Source organism: Aotus nancymaae, unplaced genomic scaffold (genome assembly GCF_030222135.1).
Source record: "Aotus nancymaae isolate 86718 unplaced genomic scaffold, 86718_ANA_hifiasm-v0.15.2.pri h1tg000004l, whole genome shotgun sequence".
Lineage (NCBI taxonomy): Eukaryota > Metazoa > Chordata > Mammalia > Primates > Aotidae > Aotus > Aotus nancymaae.
This window is the reverse complement of record NW_026988415.1, coordinates 63,188,678-63,209,581: the sequence shown is the minus strand read 5'-3', so window position 1 is coordinate 63,209,581 and position 20,904 is coordinate 63,188,678. Positions and strand designations below refer to the sequence as shown.

The 20,904-nt window shown below is 36.8% G+C and overlaps 1 protein-coding gene across 1 annotated transcript in view; it reads left to right on the top strand.

Moving 5' to 3' along the window:
• Positions 1–20,904, top strand: part of SH3BGRL (SH3 domain binding glutamate rich protein like) — a 107,376-nt gene that overhangs the window by 75,006 nt on the left and 11,466 nt on the right. Inside the window, exons 2-3 of the mRNA XM_012455735.3 lie at positions 10,771–10,956; positions 11,806–11,886. Coding sequence (XP_012311158.1) covers positions 10,771–10,956; positions 11,806–11,886 — 267 coding nt within the window. The remainder of the gene's footprint in view (positions 1–10,770; positions 10,957–11,805; positions 11,887–20,904) is intronic.

Sequence of the window (20,904 nt, the reverse complement as noted above, 5' to 3'; positions counted from 1 at the left end):
TATTTAGTTTTAGTGCTTGCTTATGACAGTATGATTTGTTTTGAGGAAGGCTTTTGCTTTAAGGGCATCTATTCCCAAAGCCCCCAGAACAACCTAAAGTACCTGTTCCTCTATTTACCTTTTATTACTGATTTTTCTGTAGCTACCTGTGGTCACTAGCCACTGACACTGTTGTGGAAGCACTTTTTGGAAGCACTGTTGTGAAATGTTCTTAACTTCACACACTTTATTTGTCTAAATACATGAAAACAGTTTCAACTGAAAATAGGGCTTTCTTCTAGTAAAGTCATTGTAATTCATACGAATCATCGCTTTTTTACAGCAATTTTTTTTTTCTTTTAAATCTTAAAGTTCCAGGAGGTTTTTATTGTTGCTGGCATGTTTCTTTGTTTCATTATCAAATAATCTCCGACTGGGAAAGGACAAAATGATTATTTAAAAAAACCTATAGTGTATAAATTCCTAAAAATAGCCAACAGGTATTCCTGTTTAAACTTAGGCCAAGCTTTAGAATTAAGCATGATACAAAAGTACTATGAGTCATATCTGCACTCAAGGAGGCTTCGTTAAGTTGGGAGACAGTCTAATTAGCATGAGACATCATACATTATAGTGTATGATTTTGTTATTCAGTAGGGTTAATGTTTAAGTGGTGCTTTGTGGTCTGACAGAGCATGGGTAACTGTGTAATTTGGAGCATATTCCTTAATCCATATGAGCATTTGTTTCTTTGTCTGTGAATCTGGAATGAAAATAATAACAGCTGTCTCATAATATTATTGTTAGAATTAAATAAAATAAGCATGTAAAGAGCTTAGCACAGTGCCTATCCCATAGGAAGCACTTAATAAATAAGAATTATTGTATTATACTTTACAATGGGATTATATCTGCAATGCAGAGCAGGACTTGATATATATAGAATTCCATAACCCATTGCTAACACACTCTAAAGTGGGGTCTATGTCTCACTGTTTCTTCTTATGAACCCAGCCTGAATATACCCACTTACCTGTAGCAGAAAGAGACCAGACCTTGATTAAGGACTTATTAGATTCCATCATTTAAATTATCTACTAGTATGGAATTCATGACCTCATAATTATAATTAAAGGTGCTTCAGACCAAAACTACTATCTTTATTTTATTTTATTTATTTTATTTTTACTTCTATCAGGGTAAGTACAGTGGCTATTAGGCCCAGTGCATACTCACGAACTATAATCTTGTTTGAACTATAACTCCTAACATTATTAGGCAGGAGTCAAACACCAATCCTTTCCTCGCAGAAGAATATCCTAGAACTGAAATTGAGTATTTCATTGATTTTGTTTATAATGATGTAGAGATTGGTTAAATTGTGTACATACTCATTTGGATAAAAAAGGAAGCAAAATCACAGTCTGGTAAGTAGAAGTCAGATTTAAATTATTTAGCAAGAACACATCAAAAGTGATTACTTTGTAAAAGATTGTCAACCTTCTATACAAATATCTTAAGAAAAAATCTGTATAAAGTATCGTGAGGCTAGACAGTGAAATGTAGTGGAACAAACTTAAGATTTAAAGTTAGGGGTATCTAAGTTGGAATTCCAGCCCTGTCACCCAGTTGCTTTGTGACTGTGGATAAATTTACCTAACCTTTTTTGAATCTCAGTATTCTAGTCTGTAAAATGGAGATAATAATATCTACATTGCTGGGCTACTATAAATATTAAATGAAATAATATATGCAGAATGCACACTATAGCTATTATCACTTAATTGACTTTCTACGAATGGTAGCTCTTATTGATATGAATAAGAAGACAGTACCTGTATTTCAGTCTTTTCAGAACATAGCCTCAAATTGAAGTTGTCCTGAATTTGGAAATGATTACGGAGCACCTTCTGATATCCTAAAGTGTCTCTCTGTGGTGGAGGAGCCCATAACATATGTGCGGCCAGAGGTCTAAATCTTGTAAAAATTGTGTGCTTTAATCTCTTTGTGTTTTGGTAAAGCAGCTGTTATCTCTCTACCATAGGATATGCTAGAAGGGTACTCTGTAGGGCTCTGGAAATTTTTGAGGACTCTTTCTTCTGATCAGCTTTGTTCTAGAATTTGGAGAATAAGAAGGTACTTTGCTAGTTGGGAATGGATAAGAATCTGTGTGCAAACAGTAACTGTGAACAATGTCTCCCTGTATTCAAATCCTGTATTCAAGGAATGCATGTAGGCATACTGTACATTCCACAGGCATTAGTACTTAAAGGGTGGCAGGAATATCTGGCATCAGAAAAGTGACTAAAACGTAAGTAAACCCGACTAACAAATGGAGATTTCTCCAATTCATTTTGGAGACCCCGTCAGTTTAATTGGGTACACGAGATGTTTAATCCAGAAAATTTATTTTGAATAAATATTTCCACATAAGAGTTGAACCATGAAAAATACTGCCCAGTCAGCCTCAAAGACTGATGTATATTACTTTTAAAAAAACTGTCATAGGTTGCTTATTATAACCACCTTACTTTTCTCAAATTTCCCAGGAACTCTATGAAGTATTGTCAAACTCCCAGTATGCAGTAGGAGCTTTTATAAAAGCACCTTGACTACTTCAGTGTGGGCTGGATTTATTGACTTTATTCTAAATACACAGTGAGGAAAGGGGATTAACAGTGCAGAACTCTGCCAGATACTATTATAACCAGTCAATCAAGGTTAATATCACCATCAATAAGTCAGTTGCTATAATATGCTCTGTAACGTGATGTGATGAGAAAGGCATTTCTCCTTTGTGGTATTTGTCCCAAATATCCATAACCCCAGTATAATTATCAGAAAAACATAAGACAAACTTGACCTGATCCGCTCAAGATTGACCTGAGGGACATTCTACAAATACTTAACCAGGGCCCCTCAAAACTGTCAAGGTCACGGAAAATAAAGTCTGAGAAACTCTTACAGCCCAAAGGAGACTAAAGAGACATGGCAACTAAGTGTAATGATACATCCTGGAAAGGAACAGAAAAAGAACATTAATAAAAAAAGTGATAAAATCCAAATAGGCTGGAGTTAAGTTAGTAGTATCATACCAATGTTGACTTCTTAGTTGTGACAAATATACCACTATAAGGTAAGATGTTAACAACAGCAGAAACTGGGTGAATGGCGTATGGTGACTTGGTATTGTATTTGCAACTTTTCTGTTAACTTAAATTGCATTCCAAAATTAAAGTTTATAATGATTAAAATCTAAAAACATTTTGGTGGTGTTGAATTTAAAATAAAATTGTGAGATCAATCAGTATTAGTATCTACCTTGTGTCCAGCCCTGTGGTGAGCATTATATGGGGAGACAGAAGCAAAAGGCATAGCCCTTACCTCCAGGTAAACTAACTTGAAGCGATGTGACTTTGACATGTGAAATGATTGTCAAACATTGGTGCTCTTTGATTAAGCTCCAAACTGGGTGGTAAAAACTGCAGGAGGTCAGAGGGTGGGGATGGTGACCACAGGGGACTTCACAGGGTAGACCTGGAATAATAGATTAGAATGGCGTCAGCGGAGAGAGGGGAGACTTGCGGATGAAGGGAACAGAGTGAGATAAGGCACTGGAGTGTTGGGAATGACTTGTTCAGAAGAGAATAAAGGCAGCCTGATCTGATCTGGGAGAGAGGGGGCTGCATACATTTACAGAGGCAGATGAAGCAGGGCCTCATTATGCAGGGCATTGAAAGTTAAACAGTCGCACAGGGTAGGGTTTGGAACTGGCCAGAGGGAACCTCAGTAGCAGTTGGATAACTGTATGTGTTTCAATTCTTTGAATTTCAGCCTTTGGCCAAATTTATGTCTATCGTATATTAATCAGCTAACAACTATCATGTCATGGCATGTACATTTGATAAGACTGTGGGGTTGATGTTCACCTGCGATGGGTGAAAGTATAGCCAGGCCCACTGTCTGGATTAAAAAGGCTTTTTCTTAATTAAATGAAATGTCACTTCTGAATAGTCTCATGTATCCAGACCTTTCTTGTCTGGAACTTTTCTCTGTCCATACTATTTTCCAGAGTCAGAAGGAACTTTAGTCCCTTTATTGTTACTGACTCAGTTAGAGCCTGTTTCTACTTTCAAAAAAAAAAAAAAAAAAAAGCATTGTAATTCAATCATTTTGCTCTTTAAAAAGTTTGTTGGGCAGGGTTTTTATTTTTTATTTTTATTTTTCAAAGTGATGGGTGCAGTGTTTGATAAGAAAAATGAAAAGAACAGAAGGAGTCTGATGCCTTTGCACTTTCTTGTCTGTTTTTTTTTGTAAATTTGAAGTACGGAAATTATATCTTCCACACTAACTTTGCCCACTCAAAACTATTAGGTAACTGAGATCTTGACAAAGGGGAGGCATGTGCTGCATTGTTCTCAGTGTGGTCAGGAAACCAGAGGCCTCCTGGTGTTCCACTCAGTTTTCCTGTGTGCATGCTGCCTGTGTTCATGCAAGCCCACATAGTGGTGGGCTTAGGATTTTGTCGAGGTTAGCTTAGACTGGTCAAGAGAAAGGAGATTATAATAACTAGGAATTCATGTTCACTCATAAGGGGTATTTAGGACAGAATATAAGATGTTTCAACCTTTGTTGTCTTACTTAGCTACACAGTTTAGAAGGAACACACTCATAGGCCAGTCTTATCTCTCCAGCTGGATTTAGAATTCTAGTATATTCCTCCCACTGAAGTAGTGAACTGTGAGTAATGAAAAAAAAAGAACGCTTTGTAGTCAGTTAAATTTTGACATGTAATTTGATTTAAAGGCAATTAATAGCTCTGCCTTACTGAGCAGGTTGCTGAACATCTTTGAGCCTGTTTCCTTTGCTGTGAAATGGATAGCCACCCCACAAAGGGTTTGATATTCAGCAAACACTTAACAAGCACTCAACAAGTGTTAGTTTTCTGTCCTTAAATGTTTTTATCATGTGCATATCCCGCTACTAACATACAGTAAGGCTTGGAAATTTCCTTTTGGATCATCTGGGGAGGCTTTTCATATCCCTTTATTATGTGACCCTCTGTTACTATGTATAGAGGGGCCACTCTAGGCAAAATTCTGAGACAAAGAAACTTCACTGTCTTCATTACCTGATTCACTCTAGGCAGTCCCTTCTTCTACTTCAAATATGCTCAGTCCTTTCTGTGAAGACCAAAGTCGGGAATCAGTAATGGTAGAGTTTCAGGCACGGAGAATAGAATTGCCTTTAGGTTAGGATGTTACTCCCAGTGCTCCTTATTTCACAGCCTCCTGGATCTACACATGAAGCCAACTCCGAAGAAATGGGAAACTAACTAAATAATGTTCTGACTCCAGAAAAAAGTATAGAAAGATAGTAGTTCCAGATAGGAAAGAAATGGATAAAGTTATTCAGAACTGATTTTATAGTCAAGAAAAAAAAATCCTTTTAACCCAGAAACTGGGCATGACTGTATATATATATATATATATATATATTTTTTTTACTGTTATCACCTGAAGACATAGTAGTTTTTAAGAAACTTCCTTTAAGGATCTACTTACTTTTCACACTACACTCTATTTTTGAAATTATTTAGGCCTTAACATGTTTTTAGAACTGGTACTGCAGGCATGATTGTGGTAGAAGTGTAACTCAACCAGAAAACAGTAAGCGTAGAGGTTTTTTGTTTTGTTTTGTTTTGTTTTGTTTTTAAGCAGGAATAAAATAGGAAATCTTAGATTATGCCTCTGTGCTGCCACATCTTGGAACGCCTGTCAGGAGAACTCTAGGGAGCCAGGGGTGGAGGTGGGAGATTGATAAGAAAATTCTTATTAGACATTTTATCTAAGACTTGTTTCTTGTTGGTAAAGAGCTATGAATTGTAGGTTTTTACGTGGCTGATTGTGATCAAACCACTTAGAAAATATTGCAAAGAGACAAGCTGAAAAAAAGTGTCTCTTGCTGTGGTTATACCCTGAAATTGAGCAATAGGAAGCCAGTGGTTTAGGAACTCATGCAATATTCATTTAAAAATGCACACAGATGTGTTTGGTTACTAAAAGACGACACAGTGGCAATGCTGCACTGGTTTATTGCCAAACAGACTAATCGGGGTTTCAGATTTGATTTTCCTTTTAGGTGTATTTTGTAAGTAATTTAGTAAAAGACTGAATAGGCATCTTTAAATGCTATTCGTTCACTCCTCCTCCACTCCACTGTTAAATCCACTGGCACAGACTAGGCAAAGACAGGCTCATTATTTTTCTAAAATGCAGACTGGCCCTTCCTAGGGTACTATTTGAAATAAACAGAGCCAGATGGAGAGAGACTACGTATCTGAATTTCTCTTTGAGGAAGATGACTCAGTCAAAAATTATAACCTGTTTGAAAAAAGACAAATACACATGCACACCATTATTTATTTATAAAGTTCAAGTATATGTAATAATTTAGTAGGAGAAATTGTGAGCATCCACTTAGAAAGTGTCTAAGTTTATTTTGTAATACTGTAACTTCATTGTTCTAGTTCAATATGTTATTGCCTTTGTGAGCTCAGATTTTACTGTTGGCCAGTTATATTAAACTTTATTAAGCACGTCATCCTTTCACCAGAACTGGAGACTGCTTGCAGTATAGAAGGATGAAAAATCTAATATTTGTGCTATCCTTATTAAGCTTAGTCTAAGTGGCATTGCTAATAGCAATAAATGCTTTTTCTGTCTTCTCTCACTGGCGTTGCCATTCTCTTGGCTCCTGTCACCTAACCACCTTGTATTATTGTCTTAGCTTCTTATTTAAATACCCTATTGCAATTGAACTTTTAAATATATCTATTTCTAATCTCTCCCAACAGATGGTAATATTTGAAAGGGATCACGGCTATTTATGTTTAGCTAGTTTAGAGAGCCTAGCAAAGATCATTGAGAGTCACTTAAGAGACACTCAAGAAATATTGTTGAATAGCTACTAAGTGCAATTTCTGACAATCATTTTATATTTTAGCACATAGTAGTCAAGAACTTCCGTCAATGTTAATTAACTGTTAGTAGAGAAAAGAAGTTAATTGTAAAACAAGGCAAAATTCCCACTTTGATTAAACGGTGTTTTTTTTTTTTTTTTTTTTTGGCAGGTGGGCACTTTCTTTCATAAAAAGGATCTATTTTTTTCCCATTTGAAGCATCATTGGTGAAGTTTTGATCTTTCTTTTGTATTTGGAACTTTCTCACTGGCACCTTCTAAAGCAGAAAATTTGTCACTCCCCTTTCTTTGAAAGAAACTTGACTCTTAGCATGACAGACAGGGAGCTTCCTAAGGCTTGTGGGAAGACAACTGTTTACTCCAGGAAACAATTGTTTAATGTACCTGTTCTGTGACTTTGGAGGGAAGAATACCCTGAATCTAAAAAAATCTAACATGTGGGCAGAAATGACTTGGAATTCTTTGGGTAGATGTGAGGGCTGTGATTTACTATTTGAAAAATATTGATTTAAATTCCCGGACAGTGCATTGTGTACTTGCAAATACATTTATGTGCTGAAAAGTGTATCAATAGCATTTTAATTCCAAAGTCATTTTTATTCTGCAAGCAATTTAAATTTTGTTCCTAAATGAACGCTGTAACATCTATTCCTCTTGTTTCTGGCAATATATTGTTTTCAGTCTCATGTGTTCACTATGTCCCTTTATTTTAAGTCCCATTAGGGAAATTAGGAAATTAACATCACCAGATGCTCCCTTATGAGGGTGTGTCATAGGGAGCTTGTCCCTATAGATGTGTAAGAAAGGCAATAATTGGCTGGGCGTGTTGACTCACACTTGTAATCCCACCACTTTGGGAGGCAAAGGCAGATGGATCATGAGGTCAGGAGTTAGAGACCAGCCCGACCAACATGGTGAAACCCCATCTCTACTAAAAATACAAAATTTAGCCGGGTGTGGTGGCGCGCTCCTGTGATCTCAGCAACTCAGAAGGCTGAGGCAGGAGAATCTCTTGAACCCGGGGGGCGGAAGTTGCAGTGAGCCGAGATCGGGCCACTCACTACACTCCAGCCTGGGCGACAGAGCGAGACTCCATCTCCAAAAAAAAAGGCAATAATTATTTATATATTAAAAATCTCCACTTGAGCCCAGAAGTTTGAAGCTGCAGTGCAGCAAGATCATGTGACTGTACTTTCCAGCCTGGGTGACAGAGCAAGACCCTGTCTTGAAAAAAAAAATAAGGAAAGGAAATGATTCCTTGCAAATAAACTTATATGTAAATTTTTAGACTTGAAAATATGATCAAGTTAGGAAACTTTTTTTTTCTTTTTTTGCTTTCCTGAAGATTCAAAGCTGAACAAAAGTTCATATTAGACATGGCAGAACCTATCAGCAAAGTATGATTATGGCCAATTCTGTTCAGTCTTATGGAGATGTAGAACACACTGGGAGGTATGTATGTGTAGTTGTCATCAGGCAGTCTCAGGGTATGGGAGAAATACTTGGTCATTACTCTCCAACTGATGGCTGGAGAGTAATTACATCAGTGACTGTACACTATCATGCTTAGTGATACCAGGCCTGGCAACCATTTTAACTTCACACAGTGAGTTACGTTCTCAACGAAGTAAGTATTCAATAAGGTAGGAAAAGCCTCAAAAAATAATTTATCTTAAAGGATCTCTGCTTTTTTTCTGCTCATGCAAATGTGACTGATGACATTTTGCTAGGGTCATGTACATAGAATTCTTAGCATGTCTTTTCACGCATTCAAAAAAAAATCTGTTGAGATGCCAGTTCCCTCATATTATGGGGTTTTCACATGTTGCTTAGGCCAGTGTCAAACTCCTGGGCTCAAGTGATCCTCCTGCTTCAGCCTCCCAAAATGCTGGGATTACAGATGTGAGCCACCACGCCCAGCCTTGAAAGTACAATCTTAATGGGACATCTTTATCTACTCAAATTTGTAAATATGCTAATAATCGACAAATTACTTGACATACATGAGACTGACTGAACCCATCTACTGTATTTCAGAGGTTGAAACCTATTATTTATTTAATTGAACCTTTCATCAAGTGCATTCATCTACTAAACACTCCTATTTATTGACTTTACACTGATTTTTCTCAGTTCAAAAAAGGGCATATGTTACATTTAGGAATGAAAGTTTCATTTTATAAGCCAATTAAACAGAAGTCCCATTAGAAATATTACCTTGTAGCAATTTTGCTAGATTCTAACTGATCTTTAAAGAGAGACATTCAGTACTCTCATCTAAATAGCATTTAAAAATTCCAGTTTCTATTGGGAGAAATTGAGAATTGTTTTCCTGGGGTTATGTGATGATAGAGAAAATTATTTAATCACATTTGCTGGCAACTTAAAAGGCAAAAATACAACCTCTATGCATATATGCATGTATGTGGGGGTAGATGGAGGGGTGTAAATCCAGAGGAGGACTTGACTGCCTGTGAGTTTCTTATTTTGCATTTTTATTATCATTGGTGGGACAGATTTATTTTATTTTATTTTTTGATGACAACACTCCACGTGTCCTTTTCGTGTGATTCCATGAAGAAACTTGCTTATTGATTCCAATTCTGTAGCTCAGAAATGTTAAGTTATAGTTTTAAATATGGGTTAATTACCATTGATGTGTGAATTCAAGTTCTAAAAGAAATGCATATCAGAAGAGAAACTTAACTGAATAGTATTAACTGTTTTCAAAGCTCTCTCCTAGCTATAATAAGGAGACAGAATACATACATCATCTCTACCTGGTAATCTAGATGAACATACTAGGTTGGTGCAAAGCTAATTGCAGTTTTTGCCATTGAAGGTAATGACCCAAACTGCTACTACTTTTGCACTAACCTAATACATGATATATAGAAAAGCTACCTTAGCAGCACATGATAAGGGCTAATGAATGGTACAGACATATTGCAAACTTTATGGTTTGCAGGATTAGCTAATATCTTCGTGTTCAGTGTCTATTTTGAACAATGAAAATTGAGACTTGAATGACTTTTGAAGCTTGTGCGATTTGTCAAGGAAAGAGTCATTTCTGTCGCATATACAATTCTTTTTTTTTTTTAGAGACGGAGTTTCACTCTTGTTACCCAGGTTGGAGTGCAATGGCGCAATCTCGGCTCACCGCAACCTCCGCCTCCTAGGTTCAGGCAATTCTCCTGCCTCAGCCTCCCGAATAGCTGGGATTACAGGCGCACGCCACCATGCCCAGCTAATTTTTTGTATTTTTAGTAGAGGCGGGGTTTCACCATGTTGACCAGGATGGTCTCGATCTCTTGACCTCGTGATCCATCCTCCTCGGCCTCCCAAAGTGCTGGGATTACAGGCTTGAGCCACCGCACCCGACCCACATATACAATTCTTGTTAAGATGGAAAGCAGACCTGAGTCATTTGGAAAAACTTTCTAGAAAGGCTGAAACTAAGATAGGCTTGTAGAGCATCAGAAAACATAACTTTTCACTCACACAATTATGAGTTAGCTGCATTTTTAGGTATTGATATGCATCAGTTAGTTTTGCATGTACACCATTAAATAATGAGAATTTTCAATGGAAAGAAAGAGAAAGTCAACTTGACAAAAGGACCTGTGAGCCAAAAGCTCTTCAATACACTTGTGATGCATCATTAACAATACAATAATAAAGACTGAAAATTATATAACTTCTGTGAAAGCACAATCTTTGCTCTATGTCTGATTTCATTTCTGCCAGCTCACTAACACTTGACTTTTGTTGAATTTGGAAAATACGGTTTTTTTGTCCTTTGGGTCCTAGATTAAGAAGAAACAGCAGGATGTGCTTGGTTTCCTAGAAGCCAACAAAATAGGATTTGAAGAAAAAGATATTGCAGCCAATGAAGAGAATCGGAAGTGGATGAGAGAAAATGTACCTGAAAATAGTCGACCAGCCACAGGGTACCCCCTGCCACCTCAGATTTTCAATGAAAGCCAGTACCGAGGGGTAAGAAACAATTTAAATTCTTGTTTATTGAAATAATAGATTGCCCCAAATCTATTCATTATTTTCAACTCTGCCTCCAAATCTGCATATATATAGTCATATCTCTTGCATACTGTCCTCTGTCCTTTGTATCCACTCAAAGGCTGGATGTAGATAATGGCTATGTTTTCTAAATATGTTTGCTATTGATTATGCGTCACAGCCAAACTTAGGAAAGTTTGTTACTTTTGGAGAATGCCTTGTGACTTAGAAGATGACAGTAGGAATCCCAACCAAATTTAGTCATGTGAAGATTCTCTTGCATTCCCCAGGTTGAAACCTCTTAGCTGTTGTTCTTCTGGTAATGTATCATGCATATCTCATTGCCTTTCTTAAAGCACAGCACAGATTAACTGTTCTTCTGGCCCTGGGCATGTCTAGCTAATATCTAGTCTACTGTGGGCTCTGAGAAAATCTCAACTTAAATGAATAATGGAACAGAAATATGGAGAATGTAAAGAACAGTGTCTGACCAGAAACAGGCATCTTCTTACTGGGAAATAGGTGCCTGTTTTCCATGGTGGAGGAGGCTGCAGGCAGATTTAAATTTGATATGATGTGGAATAAATCATTCTGCAGTTTTTGTCCCATAGTATAGCATACTTTTCAAGCTAAATTAAATAAGATCCAGAAGCCTTGCGTCTTTGTTACTCCTTACTCCTTCCAGAATTCTAGTTTTAAGGGAGTTAGTCTGTCCCCAAGGAGGTAGCTGAGTCTGTCGACCAGTCAGGTCATTGTGAATAAATCTCTTTTTTTTTTCTTTTATTGGTATTGCATATTGTTAATTAATTTTACCTTCTTTTTATCAAGGACTATGATGCCTTCTTTGAAGCCAGAGAAAATAATGCAGTGTATGCTTTCTTAGGCCTGACAGCCCCACCTGGTTCAAAGGTATGATACCCTTTTTTTCCTGCTTTATAGGTCATTTTGTTGCTACTGAGCTTTTTTAATCAGTAAAATTTTCGCTTTTGTTAAGTATTCAGATTAAGTCAGAGGCGGTCCTTTACTCTGTATGCACCTAATCTCTATTAGGGCAGACAGATATGCATAACCAAATACATAAACTATGTGTTTAGCAGGTAGGTAGACTGACTTCCCCATCAAACTGCCCACAGCAGCAAATTCCTTATTGACTTACTCATGAATAAGTGCTTAGTATTTTTAAAGCCTTCATTATTTTAGCTGTCCTACATGGTTCTACATTGACAGTAAGCATCTTAGTTTATGGTAATCTCCTTGGCAGCATTTATTGTCTTTTTGCAAGAGCAAATGAGAGAATTATCCATTCAAGTTAATTAAGAGCATCTGCATTGCAAAACTGGTCACTAAATTGCTGGACAAATTTGAGGCTTTTGTTCCTGCCAACACAAATTAAAATTTTTAGTAGCAGCATTTTCTAGAAATACCAAATAAAGGAAGCAGCAATAAAATTGTCTATCTAATGGGATGTCTCAAAACTATCAACTTTAAACATACCTTTTCCTTTTATATTAAAACTTGTCCACACAAACTGCCTTAATCAAAATGCGTGTCTCTTGCTCTATCATTCTATGTTTTGCTCTTGGCAACTAATTTTATGTTAGACAGATTCTTGAAACTCCAATTCCTTCTCCACTTTTAAAAGTCTCCTATTTATAAGGTCTCCTATTTTAAAAGTCATTTTGCTAGTGAAAATTGTCTGTTTTCACTAGACAGAATTTACTAGTACCGTGTTTATGTCATTGCGATAGGGTTTTCTTGCTGAAATTTCTTTTCCCATGGATAAAATGTTACATTTTAGGGTTTGTATAATCTGAACCATAGGAAAAGTTAGGCAAGGCACTTTTAAAAAAATAAGATAGTAAGAGGACTAGATTGCAGCATCCGGAGGCTTGCATCGTGAATTTTAGACCCAGATAGACTGCAGGAACAAACCAGCAATCCTGAGAGGACCACAGACCATCTCAAGGAAGCGGACTTCTCCTGTCGGACCCAGGAGACACCCCAAATTCTGTTAGTGCCCCAACTGTGGAAGTGGAAAAGGGATACCCTCCTCTCCCCAACACACTCCCCGACTAGAGAAGCTGAAGGTCTCTTTACAGGAGAAGTTTCCAACTTTACCTGGAGCTGAGTCAAGTTAGAGAGCCCAGTGAAATACAGGGGTAGAGGAAGCAACAGGAAGGCCCTGGGAGCTCACTGGGTCCCCAAGCAGCCCATTTCTGCCTGGCACCACCAGGATCCATCTGGAGGGTGGCCAGAGGAGCAGCGGGTAAAACTTCACAGAAAGAAGGAATTCTCTAGTCAAATTTTGTAACAATTTGAACAGGGCGAGAGGCCTCCTGGCCAGAACTAGGGAAAGGCCACAAATACTCCTTGCAGACTTCACAGGCAAGGGGAGAACTAAAGCTCTTTTTTTTTTCACAGCTGGGAAGCAGATAACCTTGGGTGAATTTTTAAGCCCCACTTGCCCTCCACCTGGAAACAGACTCAGGGCTGTCGGAGGGGGCCACAGTGGGAGTGAGACTGATCCTTTGGTTTGCCTGGGAGCTGGGCGAGGCATGTGACTGCCAACTTATCACGACTTCCCTGACAACCTGCATGACTCAGCAGAGGCAGCCACAATCCTCCTAGGTACAAAACTCCAGTGACCTGGGAATCTCACCCCCATCCCTCACAGCAGCCTCAACAAGACCCATCCAAGGAGAGTCTGAGCTCAGACATGCCTAGCCCTGACCCTAACTGATGGTCCTTCCCTGTCCACCCTAGTGGAGGACAAAGAGCATATAATCTTGGGAGTTCTAGGGCTCCACCCACTGATGGTCCCTCTCCAGAATACTACAGCTGATGCTGTCTGGAAAGCATCAATTTTTGACCCGCCAGCACAAAAATAGAGTATTAAACCACCAAAGCTAAGGACCCTCATGGAGTCCATTGCACCCTCTGCCACCTCCACCGAAACAGGCACTGGTATACATGGCTGAGAGACCCATAGATGGTTCACATCATAGGACTCTGTGGAGACAACCCCCAGTACCAGCCCAGAGCTGGGTAGTCTCGCTGGGTGGCTAGACCCAGAAGAGAGACAACGTTTACTGCAGTTTGGCTCACAGGAAGCCACATTTATAGAAAAAAGGGGAAAATACTACATCAATGGAACACCCCCCGGGACAAAATAATCTGAACAACAGCCTTCAGCCTTAGATCTTTCCTCTGACAGAGCCTACCCAAATAAGAAGGAACCAGAAAACCAACTCCAGTAATATGAAAAAACAAGGCCTTTCAACATCAGGAAAAAAACACACTAGTTCACCAGTATTGAATCTAAACCAAGAAGAAATCCCTAACTTACCTAAAAAAGAATTCAGGGGGTTAGTTATTAAACTAATCAAGGAGGGACCAGAGAAAGGCAAAGCCCAATGCAAGGAAATCCAAAAAATGATACTAGAAGTAAAGGGAAAAATATTTAATGAAATAGATAACTTAAAGAAAAAAAATACAAAATTCAGGAAACTTTGGACAAATGCTTAGAAACATGAAATGCTTTGGAAAGTCTCAGCAATAGAATTGAACATGTAGAAGAAAGAAATTCAGAGACTGACGACAAGGTCTTTGAATTAACCCAATCCAAAAAAGACAAAGAAAAAAGAATAAGAAAATATGAACAAAGCCTCCAAGAAGTCTGGGATTGTGTTAAATGACCAAAACTAAGAATAATTGGTGTTCCTGAGGAAAAATCGAATTCTAAAAGCTTGGAAAACGTATTTGGGGAAATAAATGAGGAAAACTTATCTGGCCTAGGTAGAGACCTCTACATCCAAATACAAGAAGCACAAAAAACACCTGGAAAATTCATTGCAGAAACATCTTCTCCTTAGGCACATTGTTATCAGGTTATCCAAAGTTAAGACAAAGGAAAGAATCTTAAGAGCTGTGAGACAGAAGTACCAGGTAACCTCTAAAGGAAGAACATTATCAGATGAACTGCAGATTTTTCAGCAGGAACCCTATAAGATAGAAGGGATTGGGGCCCTAACTTCAGCCAACAAAACAAAGTGATTATCAGTCAACAATTTTATATTGAGTGAAACTAAGCATCATATATGAGGGAAACATACAGCTCTTTTCAGACAAACGAATTCTGAGATAATTTGCTCTTACCAAGCCACCGCTAGAAGAATTGCTAAAAGGAGCTCTAAACTTTGAAACAAATCCTGGAAACAGATCCATGCAAATACATGGAAATTAACTAACCTGCTCCTGAATCAGCATTAGGTAAAAAACAAAATCAAGATAGAAATTAAAAAATTATTTGAACTGAATGACAATAATGACACAATCTATTGAAACCTCTGGGATACAGCAAAGGCAGTGCTAAGAGGAAAGTTCATAGCCCTAAACACCTACATCAAAAAATTTGAAAGAGCACAAGCAGACAATCTAAGGTCACACTTCAAAGAAATAGAGAAACAAGAACAAACCAAAACCAAACCCAGCAGAAAAAAGGAGATAACCAAGATCAGAGCAGAACCAAATGAAATTGAAACAACAGCAGCAAAACAAAAGATAAATGAAACAAAAGCTGGTTATTTGAAAAGATAAATAAAATTGATAGACAATTAGCAAGATTAACCAAGAAAAGAAGAGAGAAAATCCAAATAACTTCACTAAGAAATGAAACAGGAAATATTACAACTGACACCACTGAAATACAGACGATCATTCAAGGCTACTGTGAACACCTCTATGCACATAAACTAGAAAACCTAGAAGAGATGGATACATTCTTGGAAAAATACCACTTTCCTAGTTTAAATCAGAAAGAACAAGTTACACTAAAAGACCAATGACAAGCATCAATTATTTAAATGGTAATTTTTAAATTACCAACAAAAAAACCCCAGGACTAGTTGGATTCACAGCAGAATTCTACCAAACATTCAAAGAAGAATTGGTCCCAATCCTTTTGGCTCTATTCTGTAAGATAATGAAAGAAGGAACCCTCCCTTACTCATTCAATAAAGCTAGCATTACCCTAATACCAAAACCAGGAAAGGACCCAACCAAAAAAGAAAACGACAGACCAATATCCTTGATAAACATAGATGCTAAAATACTTAACAAAATACTAGCTAACCAAATCCAACAACATATCAAAAAGATAATCCACCATAATCAAATGGGTTTCATACCAAGGATGCAGGGATGGTTTAACATACACAGGTCAATGAAGCTGATACACCACATAAACAGAACTAAAAACAAAAAAAATCACATGATCATCTCAATAGATGGCAGAAAAATCATTCAACAAAATCCAGCATTACTTTATGATTAAAACTCCCAGCAAAATAGGAATACAAGGGGCAGACTTTAATGTAATAAAAGCCACCAATGACAGACCCACATCCAACATAGTACTGAATGGGGAAAAGTTGAAAGCATTCCTGCTGAGAACTGGGGCAAGACAAGGATGCCCACTCTCACCAATTCTCTTCAACATAGTACTGGAAATCTTAGCCAACACAATCAGACAAGAGAAAGAGATAAAGAGCATCCAAACTGGTAAAGAGGAAGTCAGTCTGTCACTGTTTGCTGATGATATGATCATTTATCTTGAAAACCCTAAAGACTCCTCCAGAAAGCTCCTAGAACTGATAAAAGAATTCAGCGGAAGTTTCTGGATACAAGATTAATGTACACAAATCAGTAGCTCTTCCATACACCAACAATAACCAATCAGAGAGTCAAACCAAGAACTCAAACCCTTTTTACAATAGCTGCAAAAGAAACAAATAAAAACCACTTAGGAATATACCTAACTAAGGAGTCAATAGACCCCTACAAGGAAAACTACAAAACACTGCTGAAAGAAATCATAGATAAAACAAATAGAAACACATCTCATGCTCATGGGTGGATACAATCAGTATTGTGAAAATGACCAAACTGCCAAAAGTAACCTACAAATTCAATGCAATTCTCATGAAAATACCACCATCATTCTTCACAGAATAGAAAAAAAAATTCTAAAATTCATATGAAACCAAAAAAGAGCCCGCATAGCCAAAGCAAGACTAAGCAAAAAAATTAAATCTGGAGGTATCACACTACCTGATAGCAAACTATACTATGAGGCCATAGTAGAAACTTACAACCAACTGATCTTTAACGAAGTAAACAAAATCATATGGTGGGGAAAGCACACCCTTTTCAATAAATGGTGCTAGGACAATTGACTAGCCACATATAGGAGAATGAAACTGGATCCTCATCTCTCACCTTATACAAAAGTCAACTCAAGATGGATTAAAGACTTAAATGTAAAGACTTAAATTTAAATTTAAGACCTGACACTATAAAAATTATAGAAGATAACATCAGAAAAAAACCCTTCTAGACATTAGCTTTGGCAAGGATTTTCTGACCAAGAACCCAAAAGCAAATGCAATAAAAACAAAGATAAATAGGTGGGACCTAATTAAACTAAAGAGTTTTGCATGGCTAAAGGAACCATCAACAGTCTAAGGAGACAACCCTCAGGGCAGGAGAAAAATCTTCACAATCTGTAAAGCTGACAAAGGACTAATATCCAGAATCTACAAATAACTCAAACAAAGCAGGAAAAAAAAAGCCCATCAAAAAGTGGGGTAAGGACATGAATAGACAATTCTCAAAAGAAAATATACAAATGGCCAATAACCATATGAAAAAATGCTCAACATCACTAATGATTAGGGAAATGCAAATCAAAACCACAATGTGATGCTACCTTACTTCTGCAAGAATATACATAATCAAAAAATTTAAAACAACATGTTGGCGTGGATATAGTGAAGAGGGGACACTTCTACACTGCTGGTGGGATTGTAAACTAGTACAGCCACTATGGAAAACAGTGTGGAGATTCCTTAAAGAGGTAACAATAGAACTACCATTTGATCCAGCAATTCCACTACTGGGTATTCACCCAGAGTAAAAGACACACATGTTTATAGCAGTGCAGTGCACAATTGCAAAATCATGGAACTGACCCAAATGCTCAGCAATCAATGAGTAGATAAAGAAACTGTAGTATATATATTCCATTTATATATATGATGGAATCTTGTGCAGCCATAAAAAGGAATGAATTAACAGCATTTGCAGTGACCTGAATGAAATTGGAGACTATTATTCTAAGTGAAGTAACTCAGGAATGGGAAACCAAACATTGTATATTCTCACTGATATGTGGGAGCTAAGCTATGAGGATGCAAAGGCATAAGAATGATACAGTTGTCTTTGGGGACTTGAGGGGAAGTGTGGGACGGGGGCAAGGGATAAAAGACTACAAATATGGTGCCATGTATACTTCTTAGGTTATGAGTGCTCCAAAAATCTCACAAATCACTGCTAAAGAACTTATTCATGTAACCTAATTCCACCTGTATTCCAATAACTCATGGAAAAAAATAAGACTCAAATTGTCATTGAGTTCAGTGAAGATTAGAGGAAGTATGAAAGAAAGGATAATTTATTTTCTACAGTTGATGACTCATTTTTCAATAAAATTCGGATTAACTCATTCATTTATTCATTCAAAAAGTATTTTTTGAGTGTCAAGCATTGACTGAATATTAATGGTAAGACAAGTTACAGAGAGTACTGCCTAGTTCCTACATTCAAAATGCTAATAACCTAGTGAAAGACATGTATACTATAATTACAAACCAAAGAAGTCTGCAAGTAATTATAGTTAAAGGCATTTCTTGGTAAATTTTATAAGATTTGTGTGAATGAAGTGCTGTAGGAGTCCAGAGGAAATAAATTCCTACTTAGACGGTTGGGGAAGAGTTCATAGAGGGAGTGATATTTAAGCTGTTGGGGATTCCAAAATATTGACGTGACACTAAGGCGTCTTTCACAGAAAGACTTGCTAAAGAAACCATTGCATTGGGATGTAGCTGCACATTATGCTGTGTTCACAGAGCAGAGTGTAGTACATCATGGCTCCAGAATAAGGCATATTAAATAGAGGACGCTGTATCAGGAGGTGAGATTGATTCCTGTGTTAGGTAATTTCATCTTTATCCTCTGGGTGTCCAAAAACCATGATGATAAATGGGAAGAGATAATGATATAACCATCTCTGCATTTTAAGATGTGATTTATTTCTCTTGCCTGATTGCTATATCCAGGACTTCCAATACTGTGTTGAATAGGAGTGGTGAGAAAAGGCTTCCTTGTCTTGTGCTGGTTTTCAAGGGGAATGCTTCCAGCTTGTGTCCATTTTTATAACAGACCTGTACATATATCCCAGAGCCTAAAATAAAAGTTAAAAAACAAGATGCAATTTAATCTATGTCTTAAGAAAATACTTTTGGCAGCTATATGGCTTGTGGAATATTGAAGAAATGAGGAATTAGAAATAGGCAGCCCCATTAGAGGACACCCTAAGAGTTCAGAAAAGTGATTGAGAGGGCCTAAAGCAGAAAGTATACTAAATAAGAAAGACAACTAGTTAACCCACATTGAAAAATTCAATTGATAATAAAAGAAGTATGATAAAATCAGTTAAAATTTTTATCTGTAATATCAGCAAAAATAAAACAAAATTGTAATAGTGCCAAAATGCCAAATATGTATCAAGAATCTCAAAAATATTGGTACTTCTTCACCCAATGACTTCACATTGGGTATTACAATCAAGTGAAATAATCCTATACATGGAAAAACCTTCATGGATAAAAACATGAATAGAAGTATTAGTTATAATCTTCAAACTTTGAAAACAAACTTGATATTGAAAAGTACTCTGTGTCAAATATTTCCATAAAGCAAAAAATCCTTCTGTGTACGACAAATAATTGTTATATTCTTTTGTGTATTTGATTGTTCAAAACAAGATATGTATTTATTTACTATTATTTACTCAATGTTATCAATATGAAACATTTCTTAGTACTAGCATTTCTTACTTTAAAGTGGACATGATGGTTTTGAGATATAAAATAACTGATATTTTACTACAAAATAAAAATTTGGTGATGCTTGTGCATAAAGGAAAATGACTCTTTTGGCAAAGACATGTTCACTTCTGTTAAAAGAATAGAGGATATGGGTCAGAGAAATGTTCTCATTAGCTTTAGTTGAATTACACTGCTCCAGAGAGGAACTATGGAGTCTGTCTCTGCTGTGATATTTGAAGCAATCCTATTTATACTTAATTTATCCTATTTTGACTGCATCTCCAAGAAAGACTGCATGTTCATAAACATAGCTGTGGTATTGGTTTTAGCTGCTAGGGAAAAAAAAAGGAGAGGGAAAAAGCAGGAAAAAAAAATGGATACCTATAATGGCCCAAGCACTGAGATAGGCACCTCAGGTACATCTCATTTTAACTTTCCACCATCCCTGTAGGCTAGATGTACTTAGAGCCACGTTAGAGAGGACAATTTAAGTAATTTGTCCAAGGATATATAATGATTTAGTAGTAGAACTGAAATTTTAGTTCGGGATTATCTGATTTAGAACCAGTGCATTTATGGAATGATGTTTACTTTGGGAATGGGGAGGGAGAGAACATCATATACTTGCTGCTAAAGCTCTCTGGTTAATTAGATGACTCATAATTCTGTAAATACTGACAGTTTGCTTTTAGGCACTAATAAAGAGTTCAGATAAATTTACATATTTGATGTATAAAATATGATTAGAAAGGTAAATAATTTATTATATCTATGATGTATTCTAAAGACAAATTACAAAGAATTTTAAATGGAATTTTGTTTTGGATGTGTATACTAGTGATTTTTCCCATTAAAAATAATAACCTAGAGCTGTAGAATTTATGACAAATTATGGGAAAGATTGATAGAATGTCACTTTAGGGAAATAAACTTTTTTCCAAAATACTAGTTACCAATGAAAATGAAGAAAACATACAAAAGA